This window comes from Notamacropus eugenii, chromosome 6, assembly GCF_028372415.1.
Source record: "Notamacropus eugenii isolate mMacEug1 chromosome 6, mMacEug1.pri_v2, whole genome shotgun sequence".
Classification (NCBI taxonomy): domain Eukaryota; kingdom Metazoa; phylum Chordata; class Mammalia; order Diprotodontia; family Macropodidae; genus Notamacropus; species Notamacropus eugenii.
In genome coordinates, this window is record NC_092877.1 from 106,973,930 (window position 1) to 106,997,030 (window position 23,101).

General features: G+C 35.0%; 1 protein-coding gene across 2 annotated transcripts in view; it reads right to left on the reverse strand.

Annotated features, from left to right (window-relative positions):
- Positions 1-1,598: 1,598 nt before the first annotated feature.
- The window catches only part of PDCL2 (phosducin like 2), a 29,496-nt gene continuing 7,993 nt past the window's right edge, over positions 1,599-23,101 (reverse strand). For both annotated transcript variants that reach the window (XM_072620811.1, XM_072620810.1), the window contains 5 exons: positions 14,910-15,030; positions 12,404-12,494; positions 9,531-9,674; positions 4,943-5,151; positions 1,599-1,869 (listed from right to left, as the gene is read on the reverse strand). In XM_072620811.1, coding sequence (XP_072476912.1) covers positions 1,709-1,869; positions 4,943-5,151; positions 9,531-9,674; positions 12,404-12,494; positions 14,910-15,030 — 726 coding nt within the window. In that variant the 3' untranslated portion in view covers positions 1,599-1,708. The remainder of the gene's footprint in view (positions 1,870-4,942; positions 5,152-9,530; positions 9,675-12,403; positions 12,495-14,909; positions 15,031-23,101) is intronic.

Below are 23,101 nucleotides of genomic sequence, written 5' to 3' on the forward strand. Positions count from 1 at the left end.
ATCCATTAATACTTTTCTCTCTTGTTCCCAAAGCTTCATAGAACTTTTTCTCAACCATCAGGAGAGTTTTCCAAGGGAAAGAACATCCCAGTTGCCCTGAACATAAAAATTACTCTTTCCCACATATATATCCAGCTAATTTTTGACATTGCCCAACACATAACCCTACTACCATATCACCTGGTCCACAAATAAAGCTATAATTAGTGGTAGAGCCCAAGTGATGTGTGGATTCTTGTGGTGGTCATTATCCTAACCTCCAGCTTCCTACTATTTTAATCACCATACCAATAACCTTCATAGTACTGCCAACAGAAAACACTAGTTTCTCTAATCCAGGCCCTTTTTTTAGTTGTCTTAGACTAGGCCAAAGGAAAAGTTCCCCTTGAAACAGTGCTAAAAGCCCTTTACAAAGTCAGACTTAATTTTATTTCTGTTTATTCCACAGGAATTAGAACCAATGAGACAGTCCAGCCTGATCAGTACTCTTCCATCTGGTGCCAAGGATGATGACTGTAGTGGCCGATCAGAGTACTATACTCACTACTTACAGGAATTCTGATTTTTGTATGTTTATGCCTATCCTTGCAATAAATCTTCTATGACTATCTCATGCAATTATTTCCTGCACGATGTGATTGGAGCCCAAACACTGATTGGATCATCCACAGACTGATATGTGAGGGTATGAGGAAACTTGGTATGGCAGTTTTGGATAAATACTCCTTAGGCTAATGGGGAAAAAAAAGAATGTGACAAAGGCAAATGTCAGGTAATCAATGTAAATACTATAAATTAATGAAAATTTAAAATACCTAACATTTTTTGACCTACTTATAAAGACATGAACGAATGAAGAAAACAATAGTAAGTACTTAGTATGTGCTAAGTGCAAGGGATGTGGCAGCTAGGTGTTGCAGCAGATAGAGTGCCAGGCCTAGAGTAGTGAAAACTAGCTGTGTGGTCCTGGGCAAGTCCCTTTACTCCTGTTTGCCTCAGTCTCCTCATTTGTAAAATGAGCTGGAGAAGAAATGGCAAACCACTCAAGTATCCTTGCTGAGAAAACCCCAAATGGGGCCACAAAGATTCAGACAGGGCTGAAACACATGAACATCAACAAAAGCAAGGGACATAAATGCAGGCCAGGGGGAAGGGTTTGTGTTCAGATTCTAGGCCCTTTCATTAAGGGGATTTGTTCTGTGAAGTCTGAATGCAGTCCAAGGGCCACCCTTGAGGACTAACGGGCCATACTCGAGGCTGCAGCATTTCCAACCCTGGTTTAGAAAACCACAGGGATGATGACAGAAGGCACAAAAGAGTAGATTGATATATCCTAAATAGCAACCTTATTGATTTGTTGTTTTAGAGTTGAAAACATGGAGATTGGGAGTAGGGGAAGAAAATATGTGGCAGCAAGCCAGATAACTGGAAGATGGCTGTGGCTGGATGATGGACCATATGAAGCTCTAGCCAATTAGGGCTGTACAGCCCCAAGGTAATATCCTCTGGGATATGATTTCTGGTCAAGAGGGTGGTGTGGCAGAACACATGTTGAAAAGATGGTCTGGTTGGAAAGCTATAATCAGTTCTACCATAAATACTAATTTAAAAACAAATTTATTTGCATTGTCAAGGTTGTTGATTTATAAAGACAATAATAAACATAATTGGGCAAAACAAACAGTGGAAAGTCATTTATTAAATAATTCTAAAGACATTTAGTCTCATCACTGTCACTGCTTGAACTATTACTATCATAAATAGAAGTGTTTCTAATTGAAGATGTCATCATGTCTACAATCTGCTTTTTAGGATTTTCTTCCAAGTCTGTTTGTATGGCTCCAACTTGAGCTAGTTTCCATTCAAGTTCTGTAATAAGAAATGGGACAATATTATTTAATTAACAAGTGTGTGTTGATCTGGACAAAAATTCAGTCAGGTAAAAATATTTGTATGGTACAGAAAATTCAAAATTAAAGTTGGAGCTTATAGTTAAGGAAGGTGCAATTTTAAATTCAACTGGAAAAAAAACATGAAAAGTAAATGGACCTGCTACAAAAAGAAGGTACCCAACCTTCCTGAATTTATTTTTTTTTGGACAGTATTGATTTTAAGGGGGCAGGAATTATACTTTTAATAAGGCTTTACATGAAGCATATTCTTTTTCAGACAATGTGTCTTGGTTTGGGACTGACAACCGCTATAAATAAACTATATCCTGACCTTTGTTAAAACAGACCAGGCAGAAGTTTCTGTCTCATGAATGGAGTCCTGGGTGATGAGGCTGATACAGTGTTCAGTCTCAAGGGCCTTGCTCTAATTAGAGTGTGGGCTATTTCCCCACCTACTTTCCTTTGGGAACATAAGAATCTGATTTATGTCTCTTGAAAAGAGCATTGTTTGTTTAAGGCAGTGTTGAACACATAAAGAATTCTTATATGTGCCTTTAGCCAAACAACAGAGAATCCCTTTCAAGGAGATCCATTCCTCTCCACAGAGGTTTGGGTTGTAGTCCCCCAAAATTCACAACACCATTTAGTAAAGTGCCTACTTCATAGGACACAGTGCATCCCAAGGCTGATGCAGTGTTCTTGAGACAGGCTTCTTCTTATATATGGGTAAGGGAGAGGAAGGTGGTTTCCTCACTTCATCTTCCTTATCTCTCATCCTGACCCCAGAAATTTACATGGCCCCCTCAAGCTAGTTTGCATTCAACCTCACCCCCTGTTATCAATGTTGAGTACTAAAAGACATTTCCAAACTATTTTTAGAATGAGCATTTCCAAAAATAAGTCAAATCTGAGTAACTTAAAATACAGGAATTCCAAGTGGTTAACAAAAAGTGAATCTTAAATGCTCCATTGCAAGACAAAGGAAAATCCTGTGATATTATGTCAAGAAACTGCAAAGCTTTCCATACTAAAAGGCTAAAAACAAACATAAAGAAAGCAAGATATAACCAAAATTGAATAAATAAAAAAAATAAAACATTTCTAAGATAATTTCTGTGATGCTAGAACCCAACAGTCCACTTTTTCCTTCATAGTGAGCAGAATTATAAATAGGCTATAATACATGGAACATTTAAGCTGAAATAAGTGGAGGAATCAAACATTTAGTTTCCTGAGAATAATTGGATTGAATAATTTCATCAACATAATAACTGAGTACAAAATGATATATTTTAAAAGTATGACTGAATAACTTTGATTTCGATCTGCTAAGCCTAATAATATTAGGCTGCTTCCTTTTCACATTTTTAAGTCAGGGAATGGTACAGGACCAGGCCAGGACTTATCAGAGTGCAGAAAAGTACCATGGTGAGGGTATGGAATCTATTTCCTTCTAGAATAGTATGCTTAGATTTTTCCAAAAAAATCTGGATGCTGCCTAAGGAGGTACAATTCTTTGATTTGGAGGTTGCAGCTGATAGGCAATACAAGGGCTGCCTCTCAACCAATTTTTTTTGACTTCTCTCCCCCCAATCATATGGTCAAGATACTCTTTATTTGCTCTCCTCACCCTCTGGCTGGGTCTGATACGAGAAAGCAATGAGAGGTGATGCTGGAGAAGGGCACACTCAAGGTCAGATAAGTAAAGATCCCAAGTCCAGAATTTCTGCATCTTCATCCAAAGGAAGGCACTGCTGGAACCTACCTATCTCTTGGATATTCTTTTGTAAGTTCAAAGGCAAGTGCCCATAAAGAATAAAACAAAGTCAAACCCTTCATTTCCTAAAATCCTTGGGTTCAAAATAGCTTCTATCGTTCCTATGAGCTATCTTGGGTTCAGGAAATCAGGAAATTATTCATCACTTTGTTGTTATTATCTATTTGTATGTGCTTATTAATTCTGTATTAAAAGTAAATGCCACATGCACTATTCAGATGTATTTGTCTACTTCTGTGGAGAATTAACTCCATTATCACAAGGACACGTGACTAGGGCTTGCTGAAATACAGTAAGCTCAAAAAAGGAAAAAAGGTTTGGCCAACAGAATGGGACACAGAACAGATTTCTGGTCAAACCCACACACCTCTTGAACTGGTGTGCTGTCTTACAGAGAGAGAGGCTGATCTGAGAAGGTCACTATTTGAGCCCCACAGGAAGCTCTGGACCTATCAAACACTTCTGCCCATTAGAATGGATGTGCAAAACCTCTGGGTAAGGCAAGAAACACTAAGGACTTATTTTGTACAAGGCACAGTGCTAATAAAAGCAAAGGGAAAGTCCCTGCCCTCAAAGTGGGGTAGAGGAAGAGAAGGGAATGGTGTCAAAGTCTGGAAAGGCAGAAGAAGAAGGAAATGAAGTTGAGTTGGCCTGGGATTCCTCCCCAAAATGAAGGCCTTGGGAGGAACTCTCCAATGGTAGAAGGGGGGCCAGCATGGCAAAGGAATGTTCCTAGGTAGTAAAATGCTCTAAGTGAGGAAGCCCCAGGTGCTGAGGAAAATTCTAAGGTTAGGCCACAGCTGAGTCACTGTCTCAAAGTCCAGACAGTCAGAAGCAGAGCCAGGAAGGCAAAATTAAGGGAGCAGATTTGCTCCCTCTTCAAAACATTTTCCTATCTTTTCCTTTCCCAAGATGATTCAAGGCTATTTCCAAGACAAACCTGGAACTCTCTGGTTTGCTAAACCAAGTCAGTGGTTAGCATCCACTTAGAAGGTGAGATACCATACAGCCACCAATTATGCGTCACTACAATCGCCAGAGGATCAAAACTGCTGAAGAACAACAAGAAAGATGCGTAATACATGTTAAGTAGGTTGTGCAATATTAACTAAGGATGACTTGAATTTTCAAAGTAACATAGAGGACACATCAGAGACATATGAAAGTGGACCTGTCAGAGAGAAATCTAATAGGCAGCCAGGAAAATGCTGCAAGTGCTATTTTCTACATATATTTATAAATTGCCTTTAAAAATAACCCAAGACAAAATTACCTTCTAACTTCAGATTTATTCCTCCACATTCAATAATTCCGATGAATTTTCCTTCTATCTGGCCATTTTTATACACAAAAATTGTGGGTAAACATCTGTCATGGTAGTGTTGAATGCAGCTATTCACAATGGCCTTAACAAATTTGGTTTCTGGAAATTTTCTTGCTAGAGCACTCAGATGCTGATTAAGCAGTAAACACATTTGGATGCTGAAAGAAAAGAGGAATATATATATGTATTGATCTTCAAAAAACAGATAGTATCTAAGACTGAAAAAAAAATCAGAAAAAAGCCTTATCATGGCACAAATGTGTCATTTTCATTCAAACCATTTGACATTTTTTTCTTTTCGATTAGCCTGTCTCCACTCTTATACTCTAAAGTAATTCAAAAGTCATTGATATTTATCTCAGGGTTGGATTTCTGATCAGGGTAAGCCAGGGTAGGCTAAAACTTCTCAGGAGATAACTCTGGCCTGAGATGATTCATAGTTCAAGGAGTAGATAGGGCTTTGGTAGTTCTAACATATTCCAGAGAATCTCAAGCGATTTTGATTCATATCACCTATGACTCCTGAATGGGACTTTTAATCATCTTAGGAAAGGAGAAAATAGGGAAAGATGGATGAAAAGGGAACAAACCATTCTGGCCTCATGTCTAGGGTGGAATGATTGGGGAAGCATGACCAAAGCCTGTCTTGATAAGCCATCTTGGAGTTCAGTATATAATAATGCTATATACTACACCTAAAGGGAATAATTTTCATGAAACTACCTTCAGTGAAGACACTTTGGGGCTCAAATCAAAAAGTTCTACTGCAACTCTAGGTGAAAAGTAGATACCGATCCATTTAAAGTCATCAAAATCATTTTAGCACTTTGGGAAAAAAAATATAGTACCTAAGAATGATATTTTGGCTCATTTTACAAAGAGATAACTTAAGGAAGAGAAATACAAATAATTATAGTATCTATATACATGCATGTTTGTCTTCTAACACTGTGTCATGACTTTTGATAATCACCTCTTATAAATTCTAATTGCTTTTTTCAAGTAGCCCACTGAGTTGCTAAAATACAACAAAAACTTTTAATGACATTACACATTTGAGATATGAAGTGCCATAATTTGGAAAGAGCCTTGGATTTGGAATCTAGGTTTTGAAAATATTAGATATTCTGAGACAATCCTGAAGGACTTAAGATGAAAAGTGTTGTCAGTCTTCAGAGAAAGAATTGGTGGAAACTAAACGCAGGTTGAAGGTACTTTTTCTTTACCTTCTTTATTTTTCTTGGGTTGTTTTTATTTGTGTTTCCTTTCACTTGCATGGAAATGCATTTTGCAATGCTCCACATGTATAACCTAAGTCAAATTGCTTGAGTTCTCAATGATACAGGGGAGGTGAGGGAGAGAGAGAATTTGGAACTCAAAATTTGAAAAACCAATGGTAAAAATTGTTTATTGCATGTCATTGAGAATAAAATATTAAATTACAATATTAGATATACATTGTACCTTCCTAAAATAGAGTTTTGTGATATGAATAAGTTACTACATTATCTATGTAAAAGAGTTAATCTTTCACAGAAAATGGACCAGATACTAAGTCCTTAAGTTAACCATAAAAATGCAGCCATGACAGATGATCCATTTGTGTAGTACAAATTAATCCCTTGAGTGAATCATAACGGAATGATAAGAAAGAGTCTCCAAGAGGAACTCAACTCCTCAGAGGATGAGTAAAGAAAGGAAATCTATAAAAAAATAGTGGCAACTACCACAAGAGGTCAGGACTTTGGAAGCAAGGATACTTGGGTCCATCGGGTTCAAGGTTTGTTGAGACAGAAGCTACATTGTAAAAACTCTGGACTTCAGACCCCAAAGCAGTAATCTTATATCTTTCTTGTTGCTAGACAGGGTGTACCTATAGGGAACGGAAACATCTCCAAAAAAGAGAAAGTGATTTATGGAATCTTGAGCGGGTTGGCCCGATGGGCTGTCTCGGGCTGAAGACCGAGAACTGACAAAAAGAAGAAGAGAATTACAGAGGGAAGAAGGAACTCTTTATTCCAGCAAACACATTTGGCAACAAGGCAGTAATTAGGAGTAATCAAACCTCTTTAATCCCCACACCATCCTTTTAAATTACTACATGTACATTTCCGAGTTGCTTTGAGAGAAAAAGTGAAATAAAAGATCAAATGCTTTGTAACTCTAAAGAACTACATCGATGTAATACGTTACATCAATTTCTAGAAATAAAGTATCAAGATAAATTGAACCCAATTGCTGTCAAAGTAAAAAAGATCCAAACTCTTATATTTCTCTGAAAAATACAAAAGGGCAGCCAGAGTAACAAATATTTACTAAATAATTTATAGTTGTGACTCCCCTAGAACAATAAATATTCTCTTAAACATGCATTTAAATCCAATTTTTAGAAATATTAGATATACAATCTACTTTTCTAAAGTGAAGTTGTAATGTGAATGATTACTTAATTTTCAAAAAATTTAGATCACATATTGAGCTCTCTCAAAATGGGACAAATCTGAATGTAGTCTTACAAAGGAATATATTTTCTTGCATTCAAAATAAACAAATATTTTTATTGACTACAGTAGAACAGATTTTTTCTTTTAACTTCTGAGCCACTCAGAATTTCAAAGAAACATGAAGCAGTTAAGTTGTTATTGCTTGTTCTTCATTCTCAAAGAAGGCCAGTGGCATCATAAGGGTAATGTCTTGACTTGCTGGTGAATTAGATTTAAGTGAGGTAGAGCCTAGATGGCAGCTACATGGTGCAAAGGACAGACTGATGCACCTACAATCAGGAAGACCTAAGTTCAAATCGAATTTCAGATACTAGCTGTGTTACCCTGGGCAAGTCACTTAATCTCTGTCTGTTTCAGTTTTACTTTCCATGGTTTGTTGCAAGGATACAATGAAAAAAAACTTGTAAGGCTCTTTGCAAATCTCAAAGCACTATACCAATTTGTACAAATACATATTCTTAATATCTCACGTTTGGAGAAACTTTGCTAAAACCCTGACCACAACCTTTTGTAGAATTTTCAGAATTTCCCTGTCCTATAAAAGTAAAAATAAAACAAAATTAACTTAGGGTTAATTTTGGTAAGCCAAAAACTAATATCATTTATTTTGCTACTCTGTTCTAATCCTAGAAAAACAGAAATACAGTGGAACTACTTCAAATAGTTTGTCATGCATTCATCACAATTGGGCAAATATCTCAGTTATTCCCATGCCTGTTGGTATGAAAATAGACCTAACAGTGCTTACAATTGTTAGGAGATAAATAGTTACCTTTTCTCCCCTTAACTTCATGAATAGGAAAAACATTCCTCTATCATAGGTTCCCAAAATGCACAATACCACCCCCTCAGGGGGGAGCTGGAATGATGGGGGGGGAGTGCTGGTAGTAGCCTCGGGTGCAATTGGGGGCATTGGATAAAAATAAAGGGGTGGTAGAAGCATAAGGAAAGAAGAAAATTTTAAGAAACCATTCATACATGTTTTATCTGTTGTGTAAAATCATAACAATTACATTATTTTCCAAATAAACACACAAAATGCAAGTTATAAACCATCAGTGGTCAAGCTGACAGACAAGTCTTAACAAGCAAGTGTTGGCAGGTGAGTGTGTGGTGCATTATCAGAAGATGCACCAGCAGGAATATGTGTATGCAATGACTTGTTTACAATACAATACTATGCCATTACATGATGCAATATTGCATCATCAAAATTTCAATGCAGGAAAAAAATCACAAATTTACAACAAATTATTAAATTTAAGATGTCATTTAAATTTTTTTTATTTTTTGAAATGACACAAATTTTTAAAACCATTAAAGAAAGTAGATTTTCAGGGGGCACTGAGTAATTTTTTTGAAAAGGGAATGGTACACCAAATAAGTTTGGGAACCTCTACTCTAGATAATACAGGTGGATGAACATAGTCAGAATTTGTAATAAGTTAAACAGCTTTGCTTTACAATGGTCAACCCCTCTTCATGTGGCGTAGAATTTTACATGTATCATTTTATAAGAAAAATTCAACTTTGGACAAAAGTTTTACCTTAAGAGGTTACCACCACATATTGTAATTTATAGCAGGCTGCATTTGCACTGGAAAATTTAGTACAAGACAAAATGTTGGTAAACAATTGTTTTAAAACTTCAAAAATTTGCTTCAAAATATGCATTCTTCCTAGAAATAAAACCAATTGAGAAACCTGCAAACTTAACAAAAATAACACTTTTCCTGACTATCAACATGCATTTTAAAATACTGGGTACAAAAGTAACATTAATTTTTAAGCAAAGGGATGTGGTTATCAAAACCAGGATTTGAACTTTTTTTAAATAACTAGGTTATTTTAATTTCTTACCCCATAAAGGAAAAACTAAAGTAAAACAAAATAAAACTTTGATGATTACTAGTGATTATTATATGTATTTTCTTAAGTACTGCTCATGGTATATTTACTTGAACCTTAAAAACATAAAAACACATTTCAAAACATTATAGATTAACACTTTGGAGAAACAGAATAAGGATTACCTTGATCTGTATAAGTGTATTATAACCCAGACATCTTTTTCTGCATTTGTAACTTCTTTCACATATTGGTTGCCAGAAATTTCTCTTAGTTCCCCAAACTTTTTTGTTTTCTGAAGAGCTTTCCATTCTTGCAAACGCTTTAGTCTAATTAAAGAAATGAAATTCTCAAAAGACAGTAGCTATAATCCCACTGGTATAATTTTGTAGACTCTAAATATTTAAATGAGTAGTTGTAAAAATGACTATATAGTTACCAATTTAAAAAAATTGGAAATAACACTGTATTCCAATTTTCTATTATGCATTTGTCTTTCGACATTTTTGTCATGCTCTTTCCCATTACAAAATACAGGAAAGGCAAGACTGTCTACAAGTTCTATGCTTCTGAAGCAAGGGGAAAAAAAAGGAAGATACTTAAACAGTAGAGGCTGTTCACACCAAACATTTTTGTTATAATCAACAAGCATTTATTAGGGACCTACTATGGGCCAGGCATCGTTATAAGACATTAGGAATATAAAGACAAAAATTAAACAGGGCTTTCCCTTAAAGTCTTTACACTGGGAGAGATGACAAGTACATATATAATTATGTAAAAGGAATATATAAAATACTTATAAAGTTATTGATTGGGGCCAAGGTAGAAGAGAGGAGATAACTAGCATCTGGGTGAACCAGGAACAGCCTTATGTAAATGGAAGCACTTGAACTGACCTTTGAAGGTATTCTAAGGACCAAAAAGGAAGAGTGTGCTCTACAGGTATATCACCCTGTTATAACAATTTAATTTGTTTTAAGATTAGGAGGGCACATCTTCTCAGATCTACATGGTTCCCTCCTTTTTAGGGAGTTCATCTTAGACATCCATTGGGGAATGGCTGAACAAGCCATCATATGGTATATGAATGTAATGGAAAACCATTATTCCACAGGAAATGATGACTTTAGAAAAACCTGAAAATACTTATGTGAACTGAGGCTGAGTGAAGCGAAGAGACCCTGAGGAACATTGTACACAGGAACAGCAGCAGTGTATGATGACTAACTTTGACAGACTTACCTCTTCTTAGCCATGCAAGGATCATGATGGAAAATGCTATGCACATCCAGAAAAAGAGCTGTGGAGTCTGAATGCAGATCAAAGCATACTATTTGCTCCTTTTGTTTTGTTTTGCTTTCTTTGTTTCTTTTTTCTCATGGTTCCTCCCATTGGTTCTGACTCTTCTTTACAACATGAGTAATGTGAAAATGTTTAATGTTTATGTATATGTAAAGCCTGTATCAGACTGCACACCATCTTGGGGAGGGGGAAGAGGAGAAAGGGATAGAAAATCTGGAACTCAAAGTCTTATAGGAGTGAATGTTAAAGGCTAAAAATAAATACATCAATATTTTAAAAGATATCGATAGTTAAGCAAAACAAATTCCTATATTGGCCATGTCCAAAAATGCATCTATTGACCTTTTGTCAGTAGGAAGGTAGTACACTTCTCTTTTCTCATCCTCTGTAATCGTTCCGCCTAACTTGACATTTACGTTAATAGGCCACCCCCTAGACCTCTTTGTGGTTGAGGCAAACTTTAATTTACACAGAACATCTGAGTAACAAAACAGCAGTGTGTATAGATAGAAAGGTGCCAGGAGAGGAAGTTGGGGAAAGGGCCTATCTTTTATCAAGACTTTTCTTAGCCTCGGTGAGATGCGTGGAGAGCTGATGACCTGCCTCGGTTATCTTCCTTCTCTGCCACAGCTCAGACCTACCTTTGCTATTCTAAGGTGTGTCAGAATGTCCCACTTGCTTCAACCAACTGAATGAAGGCAGTTCTAACTGGTGTGATAAACGACAAACATCCCCTGGGATAGGACCAACGTTTCTTGGAATATCTGTATATGATTCTTCTGCAGTTTCACTACATTTCAAATAACTTTTCCATATTGGTCTAAGGCCTATGAGATTGTTTGATTGGGCATCTTATTACTTACTTTCCCCTAAAATCCACCTCCCTTGAGAGCTTTTCAACGTCTGTTGAGGGATTCACCATCTTCCCAACCATCCAGGTTGGCAACCTTGACATCATGCTCAACTCCCTCTTGCTCATTCCACAAATCCAATCAGTTGCCACATTTTGTTGTCTAAACTGCCACATCTCTTGAATTTACTTGTCCCTTTTTTCTCCAATCATATAGAGATCACCCTAGTTTGGGCACTCAATACTTGACCATTGTGATGGTTTCCAACTGGTCTTTCTGTTTCAAGTCTTTCTCTCTCCACCAATCCATCCCTTGTCCAAACGTATCATTCCCTAGTCAATCAACTCAAACATTCCCTATTTCTATTAGCATCAAATATAAATTCCTGTTTGCCATTTAAAGTCTTTCACAATCTGACACCAAGCAACCTGTCCAGCCCAACTATATATTACTGCCCTTCACACATGCCATACTGGATTCTTACTGTTCTTTATCCTTGTTAATTCAGAACTGGCTCTTTGCTTTTACAGTGGTGTTCCCTATTCTTGGGAGGCATAGCCTCTTCAACTTCATCTCTGAGAATTCCTAGTTTTCCTTCAAAATTCAACTCAAGCACAACCTTCTTCATAAGGTTTTTCCTGATCCTCCCAAACTTCTAGTGACTGTTTTATGTTTTGCATGCACACACATAGACTTACATGTGCATATATATTATATTATAAATTATATGTAATACAATATTAATTATATGTAAATATATTTTCTAAATAGAAATATTTATATATGTACATATATTTGTCTTCTTTCCTCAGCACCTCAGTGTTGCAATGCTATGGTTCTCATGTACCAGTTCCCTCCAAACCCAAATAATATAAGTGATATTAATAGAGATTTTACTATACCTATATGTTTCCATAGCCCTCATATCTTCATCATCAAAATCATCTTCAGCTTCCTTCAACTGGGCAAGAGTCATTTTTTCATATGGTTTAGCTAAAACATAATAATTCAATAACCATTAAATGTGTTCAATATATGGAAAACACTGTTAGAGACTGAGAAAGATAAAAAAAATTTGAAAAGATGCCTACTTTCATAAAGTTTACCTTCTAGAAGGTATATGCCACCGAAAAATAAGCAATGATACCGAATAAATTTGTAATGAAAGCACCGTATATGTTATAATAAAAGCATAAGAGTTTAAAGGTAGTTTGTGAGACTGGAAGAAAGGAAAATAATTTCCAACCAGGGCGTAGAAGGATCACAGAAGGATGCCTGGAGGGGGTGATATGTCAGTTAGATCTTAAAAGAATGGGTAGGGGATGAAGAAAGAAAAGAAGAAAAGAAAGGGAAGGAGATTTGTGGTACAGAGAACAGTGTGGACAAATCCATAGAGGGCCAGATGAAGCTAGAAAGTGATAAGAAGTCTGATTTGTTTAGTGCATGGAAGGGAGAAATGTGGCCCACAATTAGAAAGATAGGGGGCCCTAGGTTATGAAAATGAATGCAAGGCTAAGGGGTTTGGAGCCAATGAGAAGTTTTAAGTAGAGAAATAACATGATCAGATCTACATATAAAGAAGATAGCAGAAATATAAAGGATAGATTGTAGGAGAGAAGAAATTGAAACTAAGGAAACTGGTTAGAAGACCATTTTAGTGGTGTCTATGGTCAAGAAGACTTGTATTAGAGTGATAGCTTAGGAAATAGAAAAGAAAAAAATGAGAACTAACACATAGGGAGAACCAACGTGGCTTGCTTTACTAATTGGCTGTGGGAGTTGGAGGAGTAAGAAGAGTCAAAGATTACATGCCAGTTTCAAGCTTGAGTGGCGTCATTTACAGAAATAGAGAATTAAGGAGGGAGGATTGGTTTTGGAGAAAAAAATAATACGCTCTCCTTTTTGGACATGTTGAGTGGAAAGAATCAGCAAGCTGTTGGGAATGGGGATTTGGAGCTTGGGGAAGGCTGGAAATACAGTGAGTTACCTGTGCGAAGATGAATCATTGAAGCCACAGAACTGGAAGAAAGTTTCAAAGGATCTACCATAGCAAAATAAAAGACCAGAACCTCAAGAAGCATCCAGCTTAAGGGCTGGGGAAGAGGAGCCAATAAAGGATTCAAAACAAAGTCATTAGAGGTAGAATCAGGGGAGTATGACAGTAAAGAAGAAATATGATCCAAAGGGAATGGTTTCTATGTAGCAAAGAGTTTTAAAAAAACAAACAACTAAAACCAAACCTAACTGATGGAAGGTCTTGATTCTGTATAAGTTGAGAGAATAGTCAGATTGAAGATAGATTAGTAGGAGAAGAATGAATGAGTAACAAGAAAACACACAGATTACTTTTTTTAGGTTTGACCATGCAATGGCAGTGATAAACACAAAAACTTCATGGATAACACAATGGAGACAAGATTACTATTTTACTTCATAGTATTATTTTTAAATAGTGGGGAAAACTCAGCATGTCTGAAGATATGTGACAGAACTAATGGAAAGACAGGACATACAACTATGCATGAAGAAAGGACAACTGATGGAACAAGTCTTGGAGGAATCAGGAATCAAAGGCACGGGGGAGAGCCTTGGGAATGACTAAGGACACATTTTATTCTTATGTAGCATAATTATCCATAGTCAAATACATCATAATATTATCATATAACTATTTTGCTTCACACCTGAAAATATCCAGACAAACCTAAACAAGATATATTCTGAAACAAGGCTAGAGCTTCACTTATTGAAGAATCTGTTCAATACTTAAGTATCCTTGGCCCTCAAAAAAAATGTGTAACTGAAATTTTATAGCTAAGAAAAGAATCTACAACTTAGTGATTCATATGAAATAAACCCAGTGATTGGACACCTTAGCAAAGTAGTAAACTACAGGGCAGTGTTTCCTAAACTAAGTTAGTTACAGATGATTTTTACACTTGAAAAAAATTAATGGAATATATAACTGTTGGTCTGGAGAGTCAGAATATGGAATACCTCTGGGTTAGAGGTATGCTATGGAAATTTGGGTGCAAATTATTACAAAGAATAAATAAAATGAAAAGTAGAACATATAATGATTGTTCACATCTCATTTCATTAACATTTTTTTCATGAAACTCCTATTTGCATCATTTGAAACACCTGAATTCCACCAAAAAACAGCTTGGGAAACAGTGTCTCCTAGGATTATCATAAGAAGAATTAATATGATGATGAAGAAAGAACACTATAGTAGGAGTCTGAAGACTTGTTGTGTCTTTAACTTCTTGTGTAACCCTGAATAAGTAACTGCATCTCCCTGTAGGTCTGTTTCCTCACAGACAAAAATAAGGGGATTGAACTAGATAATCCCTAGATTCCTGTGATCTATAACCTCTGTGGTATTTTTAATCTAAAGATTATTACCTGTTGCTTCTTTCTGTAAACGTAAAACCATTTCTTCAGTCTCATCCTTTGTTTCTTCTTTTGGAGGAAGAATTCCAAAATCTCTTAATATGTCATTCCACTCAGTATCTTCATTTGGATTCTATTTTGCAAAAGAAGGAAACAAACAAACCTGTTATCTTAGGCCAGGTGCATCATGGCCCCAACTCAGGATCAGAAGAGACAATCAATAAAGCAAATAATAATAATTTTTTAAAACTCTTATTAAATATGAAAATCCAATAAGACTATATACAAGTAATACTCAGCAAGGATCATCTGGTGCAGCTCTCCAGGTCCCTATATGTGGGGACATAATAAGGTGAAAAACAACAGCTCATACAGGAATACACAGTTCATCAAATTCAAAGAGCTACTCTCCCTATTTGGAATTGGTTTACACAAGATTATCCTGAAAGGCATTTAGCCTATCCCATTTTCCTGGCTCCTATCATCTTCTCCTAGGACTTTAGATTTATACAATGACGGTAAAGCACTTTTAGAAAAAGCAGAACCTAGTTTTGCAAGAGAAAACAGCTTGGACTTGTTAAGGTTTCATTCTCCATCTGTCTTAGTCACTGCAACTTTTAGTTTCCACAGATTTCACTAGCTGATTTGCTACGGTGCCTTGAAAAAACCCAATATTAGGAAACAAATGTAGGACTGTCATAACTTTAAATGGCAATCTGCAATTAAAGAGGTAAGGGGAGAGTCCTCTAATCAAATCCAGCATTTCCTAGTCATGCACCATGATTCAAGTCTCAGAATCCTTCAAACAGGCATGGGGGAAGGGTGGTCAGAGTGATCCCAGGGGAGTAATAAAGAACAGTTTGGGTGTTATGGGTATATTGTAGCTCAGAGTATTTCAGAGTGATGAAAGTTGCCCAATCTTGGAGGACAGAAAACGAGTTTTTGTTTTGAATAGGAGAGGGTATCCTCTCACGGTTATGAGCAAAGCATCCAGACAACATTACTAGAAGTTGATTTTAAGGGCTGAGTGGGAGGGGGGGGTATTCTTGGCATCCTCAAAATTTTTGGACTAGATAATCAATAAAATAAAAAAAGAATTTTAAGAGTAGTTAAGAGTAATAGGTTTTAAGAATAATAAAAACACAAAACCTCACCTGTCAGTTATAAGAAATACATTTAAAAAACAAAGATATTCACAGAATAAAACTGGAATATGGAAAAACTGATTATGCCTCAAGTGAATTCTAAAAAGCAGGAGTTAACAATCATGCTATCTGACAAAATCAAACATTTTAAAAATAAAAATGGATTAACAAAGAAACTACATTATGCTCAAAGAAACAAAAGGCAACAAACCAATATCAGCACTAAATTTATATGCTTCAAAGGCCTTCAATGACCATGGAAGAGACAGTGAGGCTGGTGACTTCACCCAACTCTGCCTTAAATCCAATTCATGAGCAAGTCAAGATATCATCCTGTACTGTCCATGGTCCTTGCTGAAAACAAAGGACAAATAGCAACATTTATTGAGCTACAAAGATACTGACAGTAACAATAGTGACCATAGACTTCAATGCCCCTCTGTGTTTATTTCAGAAACATAAACAAAAGGGAAAAAATATGGAACTGAACAAATGGTTGGAGAAACTTAAAAGACTCATGATGTCTTCTAAATGGGACTGCAAATCAATCTATGTATTTTTCAGCAAAATATGAAATTTTTAAAAAACTGATTATGTATTACAGTCCAAAGATATTGCAAACAAATATAAAAAGTAAAAATAGTAAATACAACTCTGAATTGAAAGGGACATCAGAGTTCATTTGATCCAATACTTTCCTGACTAAGAACCTCTTTTATACAATCACCTACAGATCAGAACTCTGCTTAAAAGCTTAAAAGGGAAACATTCCTACTATCTTCTGGAAAAGTCAACTTCATTTTTAATAACTTTTATTGCTAAGAAAAACTGCATAATAGTTGTCTTTTATGATTTCACACAATCACAGAAAGTTAGAGGGTATAAACCTACACCTGAACAAAAAAATCCTCTCTACACTATATCTGGTAAAAGGTCACCAAGAGGTTTTTCTTGAATATCTCTAGTGCAGAAAAACCCCATAACTGTCCAACACAGTATTTTTTATATGATAAATTTTGTTTTGAACCAATAATCATGGATCTCAATTATGGAGCTGTAAAATAGTGATATGTAATAGAAAATCATTTACAGAAACCTGCCTCTTCCTTTTTCATAATTTCAACAAGCATACTATTGATATGTGTATAGATTAGTCTTACAAAGATTTAAAAAAGATGACAGAGTAGGCAGTTAGGTCAGTACTTATTGATGTCCTCTCAATCACCTTTTTTGGGGGGGTGGGATTAATCTCTTTTGATACTATCCCTTACCTGTGCTACCTTGTAAAATGGTCTCTCAATTCTTTCAAGACTGTTCTGGAGGTGACACAAATTTCCTCTGAATTAGAGTATTCTTGGGTTAATTCACTTCCTTTATCATGAATTATAAGATGAAGTGGTTATTTTCCTCCAAAGGTTCTTCTCTTTATACACCCTCTTGGTCCTTTCATTAGCTCCCATTGATTCAATGATCTAAATGTGATGAGGCCAAGATCTACACTATTAATTTTTAATTGCGCTGTGCTCCAACATTACATAGCAACTGCCTGCTGGACATTTCCAAATGGATATCCCATAGTCCTTTAACTTCAACATGTTCAGAACATAGCTCATCTTTCTTTAAATTTTTCTTTTGCTATTTTAGACTTGACAAACATTGAACATGAGCATTTTAGCATACAAAGAAAAGAAAAAGATTATATATGAAACTATGAAACGCATTAAGTACAGATTATTTATTTAAAATATATAATAAATTCACTGTTAGCTCCAAAGCTGAACTTCCTTATTTTCCTCTGAACCTTCTTTTATTCTCTTCTGTACATTTAAAAATGCTTCATTAATCCTCTTTTTCTTTCATGTCCTTTTTTGGGGATGGGGGACATCACTATCACTAGTCTATCACAGCTTTTGTGAAAATTTTTGTGCGTATAGATCTTTTACTCTTTTTCTATTCTCTTTAGATACAGACATAGTGACTTTTCTGGGTCAAAGGTACAAAAAGTTTAGTGATTCTGGGAGTATAGTTCCAAAATACTTTTTTCCAGTATGACTGAACCAATTCATAGATTCACCACAAGTGCATTACTGTGCTTGTCCTCTCACATTCTAACATTTTTCATTTGTTTCATCATTGCAAATCTTGCAAGCATGAGGTAGAACCTTGAAGTTATTTTAATTTGCACTTTTCTATTAGTGATTTGTAGCACTTGCTGATATATTTACTGATTGCTTAAACTTCCTCCTTTGGGAATTTCCTGTTCACAGATTTTGATCATTTGCTATTGTGAAATGGTTCTCATTCTTACTTATTTCAGTACATTTCCTACATATCTTGGATATAAAATTTTTATTAGACAGTCTTGCTATAAATAACTCCCCCACCCAGTTAACGATTTCCCTTTTAATTTTTGCTTCATTGATTTTGTTTGTGCAGAAACTTTTCCTCTTTTTATGAAATCAGAACTGTCCATTTTATCTCCTGTGATTCTTTCAATCCCTTATTTGGTCAAGAAGTTTTATTCTCTCAACAGCTGTAACAATCATCCTCTTTCTGCTCCTCTAATTTGATTATGGTGATTTTTATTTATTATGACTAAGTCATGTGTCTAGATTATCACAGTGTATTTTGTGAGATGTTGGTTATACTTAATTTCTGTAAGATTGCTTTACAATTTTTCCAACAGTTTTTGTCAAATACTAAATTAGGCTATTAAGATTTATAAAATACTAAGCTACTATGTTTATTTTCTTCTGGATTTTGTATTTCTTATCTGTTCTACTGGTGAACTTTTCTAATTTTTTTTTTAGCTGTATGAAATAGCTTTGATTGGTGTTTTGTAGTCTTTTTTCAGATTTGGTACTATTAGATGCATTTTCATCTTCCCACTCTTAAAAATTATTTCCCTTGGAATTCTAGCTCTTTTGTTTTCTTAGATGAATTTTGCTGTAGTTCTAGTTCTAGAAGGCAATTTTTTGGTAGCTTGATGTGGCACTGAAAGAGTCAATTAACTTATTTAGTATTGTCATTTTTATTTTTCTGGGCTCAACCATGAACCTAAATTAATACCTCTCCAATTATTTAGGTCTGAGTATATTTCTATAAAAAGTGATTTGGAGTTACAGTCATATAATTCCTGTATGTCTTAATAGGTGAACTCTCAGATATTTTACATGTTCCACAGTTATTTTGAGTAAAATTTCTTTTTTTATCTCTTCCATCTAGATTTTGTTGGCAATACACAGAGAAGAGAGAATCTGTGAAGATTTATTTTGAATCTTGCTGTTTTGCTGAAATTATTGTTTTTATTTTTCTTTTTTCCTTTTTATTCCCCTCCCCCCATATTTATTGCTTTATTTGTTTTCAACAAATTAATTTATTTGATTTCAACAATCACTTCCATAAGTTCCAAATTTTCTCCCCTTCCCTCCCCAAGATGGCATGCAATCTTATATGGGTTCTATACAAAAATTCCTATTAAACACATTTTCACATTAGTCATGCTGCATAAAAGAATTAAAACAAGTGGGAGAAAACATGAGAAAAACAAAACAAAATGAAGGAGAAAATAGTCTGCTGCTTAGTTGAAGAGACCAGTTACTCTTCCATATTCAAATATCTATGCTATACATGATTTTGGTCTTACTACTTGCTTGGATAAATGCATTTTTTCTAGCTATCTGTGACTGTGTTATATGAAAGAAGCATTAAGTTGAAGGAACCCAAATTGGTTGAAAATAAACTGTTACCTCTTAATCCAAATATACGCCTAGAGTGCAATACCAAAATCTGTACCAGATAGATACAATTCTAGCTTAAAACCCTTTTTGGAGAAAGGAAATTGGGGAAACGAGTGCTCAGGAATGGCAATATTCTTACTCTCCACAAATGTAAAAATCAGACCGGACTGGGGTTTTTCCAGATTGTGAAGCTTATCTATATAAATATATTCTTGTAACATGGGCTGAATAGGCCATGTTTACATTATGACATAGACAACAATAAATCATTATACCTCAGTTTTGTTTTTTTTTGCTTTACTGCTACAGCTCACATTTCTAGAACTATAGAGAACAAGAGAGGGAATAAGAAGTATCCTAATCTTTGCTTTACATCTGATAAGAATAACAATATTAGCTAGCATTTTTATAGGGCTTTAAGATTGCAAAATACTTTATGAATATCGTTTTTTTTAATTTACTGTGCCATCTAAGTGTCTGATCTTATTGGAAAGTCTCTACTATTTCTCCGTTATGTATAATCCTTAGATGAGACAAATTTTCATAGTAAGGAATGGTCTATTACCCCCAATAATTTGTAATCTTTTAAAATAAACTTTTATTTTTATCTTTTGCTTTAATATTGTCTAAATTGCTCCCTGTATTTTCCCCTTCCCCTCCTAGAAAGCCACCCTTTATAACAAAGAACTTTTTTTTAAAGAAGAGGGGGAATCAGTAAACCAATCAACACATTATAAAAATCTGAGATTAGAAGAAATGTCCCACACTCATGAATTCCTCCTCTCCCAAGAAATGAGAAAGTGTCTTTTCATATCTCTTCTTTCAGGCTGTTTTTTTAAAAAAATATTTTATAACATTCACTTTCAATTTCTTGTGGTTGCTGTTCTTTCCATTTTCCAGTTTGCTAGGAGTAAAATAAAACCTCAGGATTATTCTGATTTATTAGTGATAATGGAGCATTCTTTCATGTATTTTGCAATTTTCAATTCCTCTTTTTTTGAGAACTATTTGTTCACACCCTTTGACCACTTATCTATTAGGGAATTAAATATATATATAAATTTGGGGTGTTTAACAGCTCTTAATTCTCTTTCCAAGTCTTTCTTCCATAGCTTTCACTTCATGATTCTTTTGTTTAGTACTTTAGACTTTAGAGTTTACAGGTTCAGAAGGACAATGTTGCTTATTTACCCTGTTCTGATCCAAGAGACTGTGGTCAGAATCTTGTTTTAGGTCCAAGGGATGGTATTGAGGTCCTGTACCAGGCCTAAGCCTGTGAGCCTCTCTCCAAGATAAGAGTAACAGCACTGTGGCCTTATTTGAACCCAGGATCTGGGCCTGGGATCCTGGCCCACTTCTGTTCTGCATTTCCTGCTCTGGACCCTCGACTGTGGGGTCAAATCTGTTAGAAAGATGACCCACTTTTCTTTCCCTTTCAATTTCCCAATCACTACTTAGTTTGATAGTCTTGTTAGAGAGATGTAGGAGGAAATGGACTATACTCCTTCCTCCATCATCTTTGTTAGTCTTTTAGTTTATATTGGAATTATTTATTGAATGTTTGATAAAATATATTTTAAAATTTATCTGGTCCTAAGTCTCCTCTCTGTCTTTATCTTGAAAATTTATTTATGGTTTGTTCAATTTATTTGTCTGAAACTGACTCACTTAATTTTCCTATTTCATATTATGTTAATTTGGGTATTTTATATTTTTAAATTCATTTATTTCATTTATATTATCAATTTTGTTGGTATATAATCATGCAAAATAACTTCTAATATTTTCCTTTATTTTCTCTTACTTTATAGAAAATCTTTTTAAAAATTTATGTTAGTAATTTGATTTTCCTTTCTTTTTAAACCATATTATGATTTTTAAAAAGTTTTTACCTTTATATATCAATTCAAAGGCACTTTTTTTGCTTTCAGTTTTGTTAATCTCATCTTTGATTTTCAGGGTTTTTTATTTTTGAGTTTATTTTTGGTTTTCAAATTTACTTTTTCCTAGGTTTTTTTTTTAGCTGCATGCCCAGTTCGTTGATTTGTTCTCTCTCCTACTGATGAAAGTACTCAAAGATATAAATTTTCCCTTAAGGGCTGCTTTAACCGAATCCAAAGTTTTGGTATGTTGCCCCATTGTTGGCATTTTCCTTAATGAAATTACCTATTGTTTCTATGATTTGTTCTTTGCTTCCCACAGTTCTTTAAGATTAAATGATTTATTCTTCTTTCTTTGAGTTCCCTTTATTGATTACAATTTTATCATGTTGTGGTTAATAACAGAAGTATTCAATGTTTCTGCTTTTCCTCATTTAGATTTTATACCCTATCCCAATCAGTTTTTGTAAAGGTGCAAGAAAGAGTTGAAAAATATGCAAACTCCTTTCTATTCTCATTCAGTAACCACCAGAAAGCTATCATATTTAATTTTTATAGAGTTCTATTCAGGTCTTAAACTTCTTTTTTAATATTTGTTAGATTGGTCTATGTCTGAAAGGGGATATATTGAGATTCCCAAGTATTATGGTTGCTTTGCTCTCTATTCTTTGTAATTCAATTAATTTTTCCTTAAAGTACTTAGATGCTAGGTCATTTGGCATAAGTGTATATACTAATGGATACTTTCCCTGGCTTCCTTCAAGACAGCTCAAATTTCACTTTCTGCAAGAGGCCTTTCTTGGTCATATTCCCATCCTATCAGTCTTTAGTGCCTTCTGTTCTAAGACTGACTCATATTACACTATACATAACTCATACTTTTCTAATTTTTATATGTTGTCTCTCCATTTGAACGTGAGTTCCTTGAAGGCAGAACAGCTTTTGCTTTTCTCCATATTCTCATAGTTAAGCAGAGTACCTGATACTGAATAAGTGAATGATAAATGTTTTTTGTTTGATTGACTGAAATATGAAAATTAGAAGAACAGGCAGGCAAGGTGAGAAAGATGAGTTCCATGTTGGACATGCTGAATGTGAACTATCAGAGGGAGATGTACAAGTAACTGTGTCCAGTAGGTAATCAGGAGTTCTGGAGAGAGATGAGCATTGGATAACACATAGAATTGAGTGTCATTTGCATAGCTGAAGCCTTGGTTATGGATGAAATTGCATAGGAATTTAGGACACAGCCTGGAGAGTGGGAAGAGGAAGATGAACTGAAGAAGTATGGTCACACAAGTAAGAGAAGAACCAGGAGCGACCATTGTTACAGAAGTCTAAAGAAAAAAAGGAAGAAGAAACGGGAAGAAAGGTCAAGAAGATTGCTGACTGAAAGAAGAAAAGATCATTTAATTTTACACTTTTAAGAAGTCACTGGA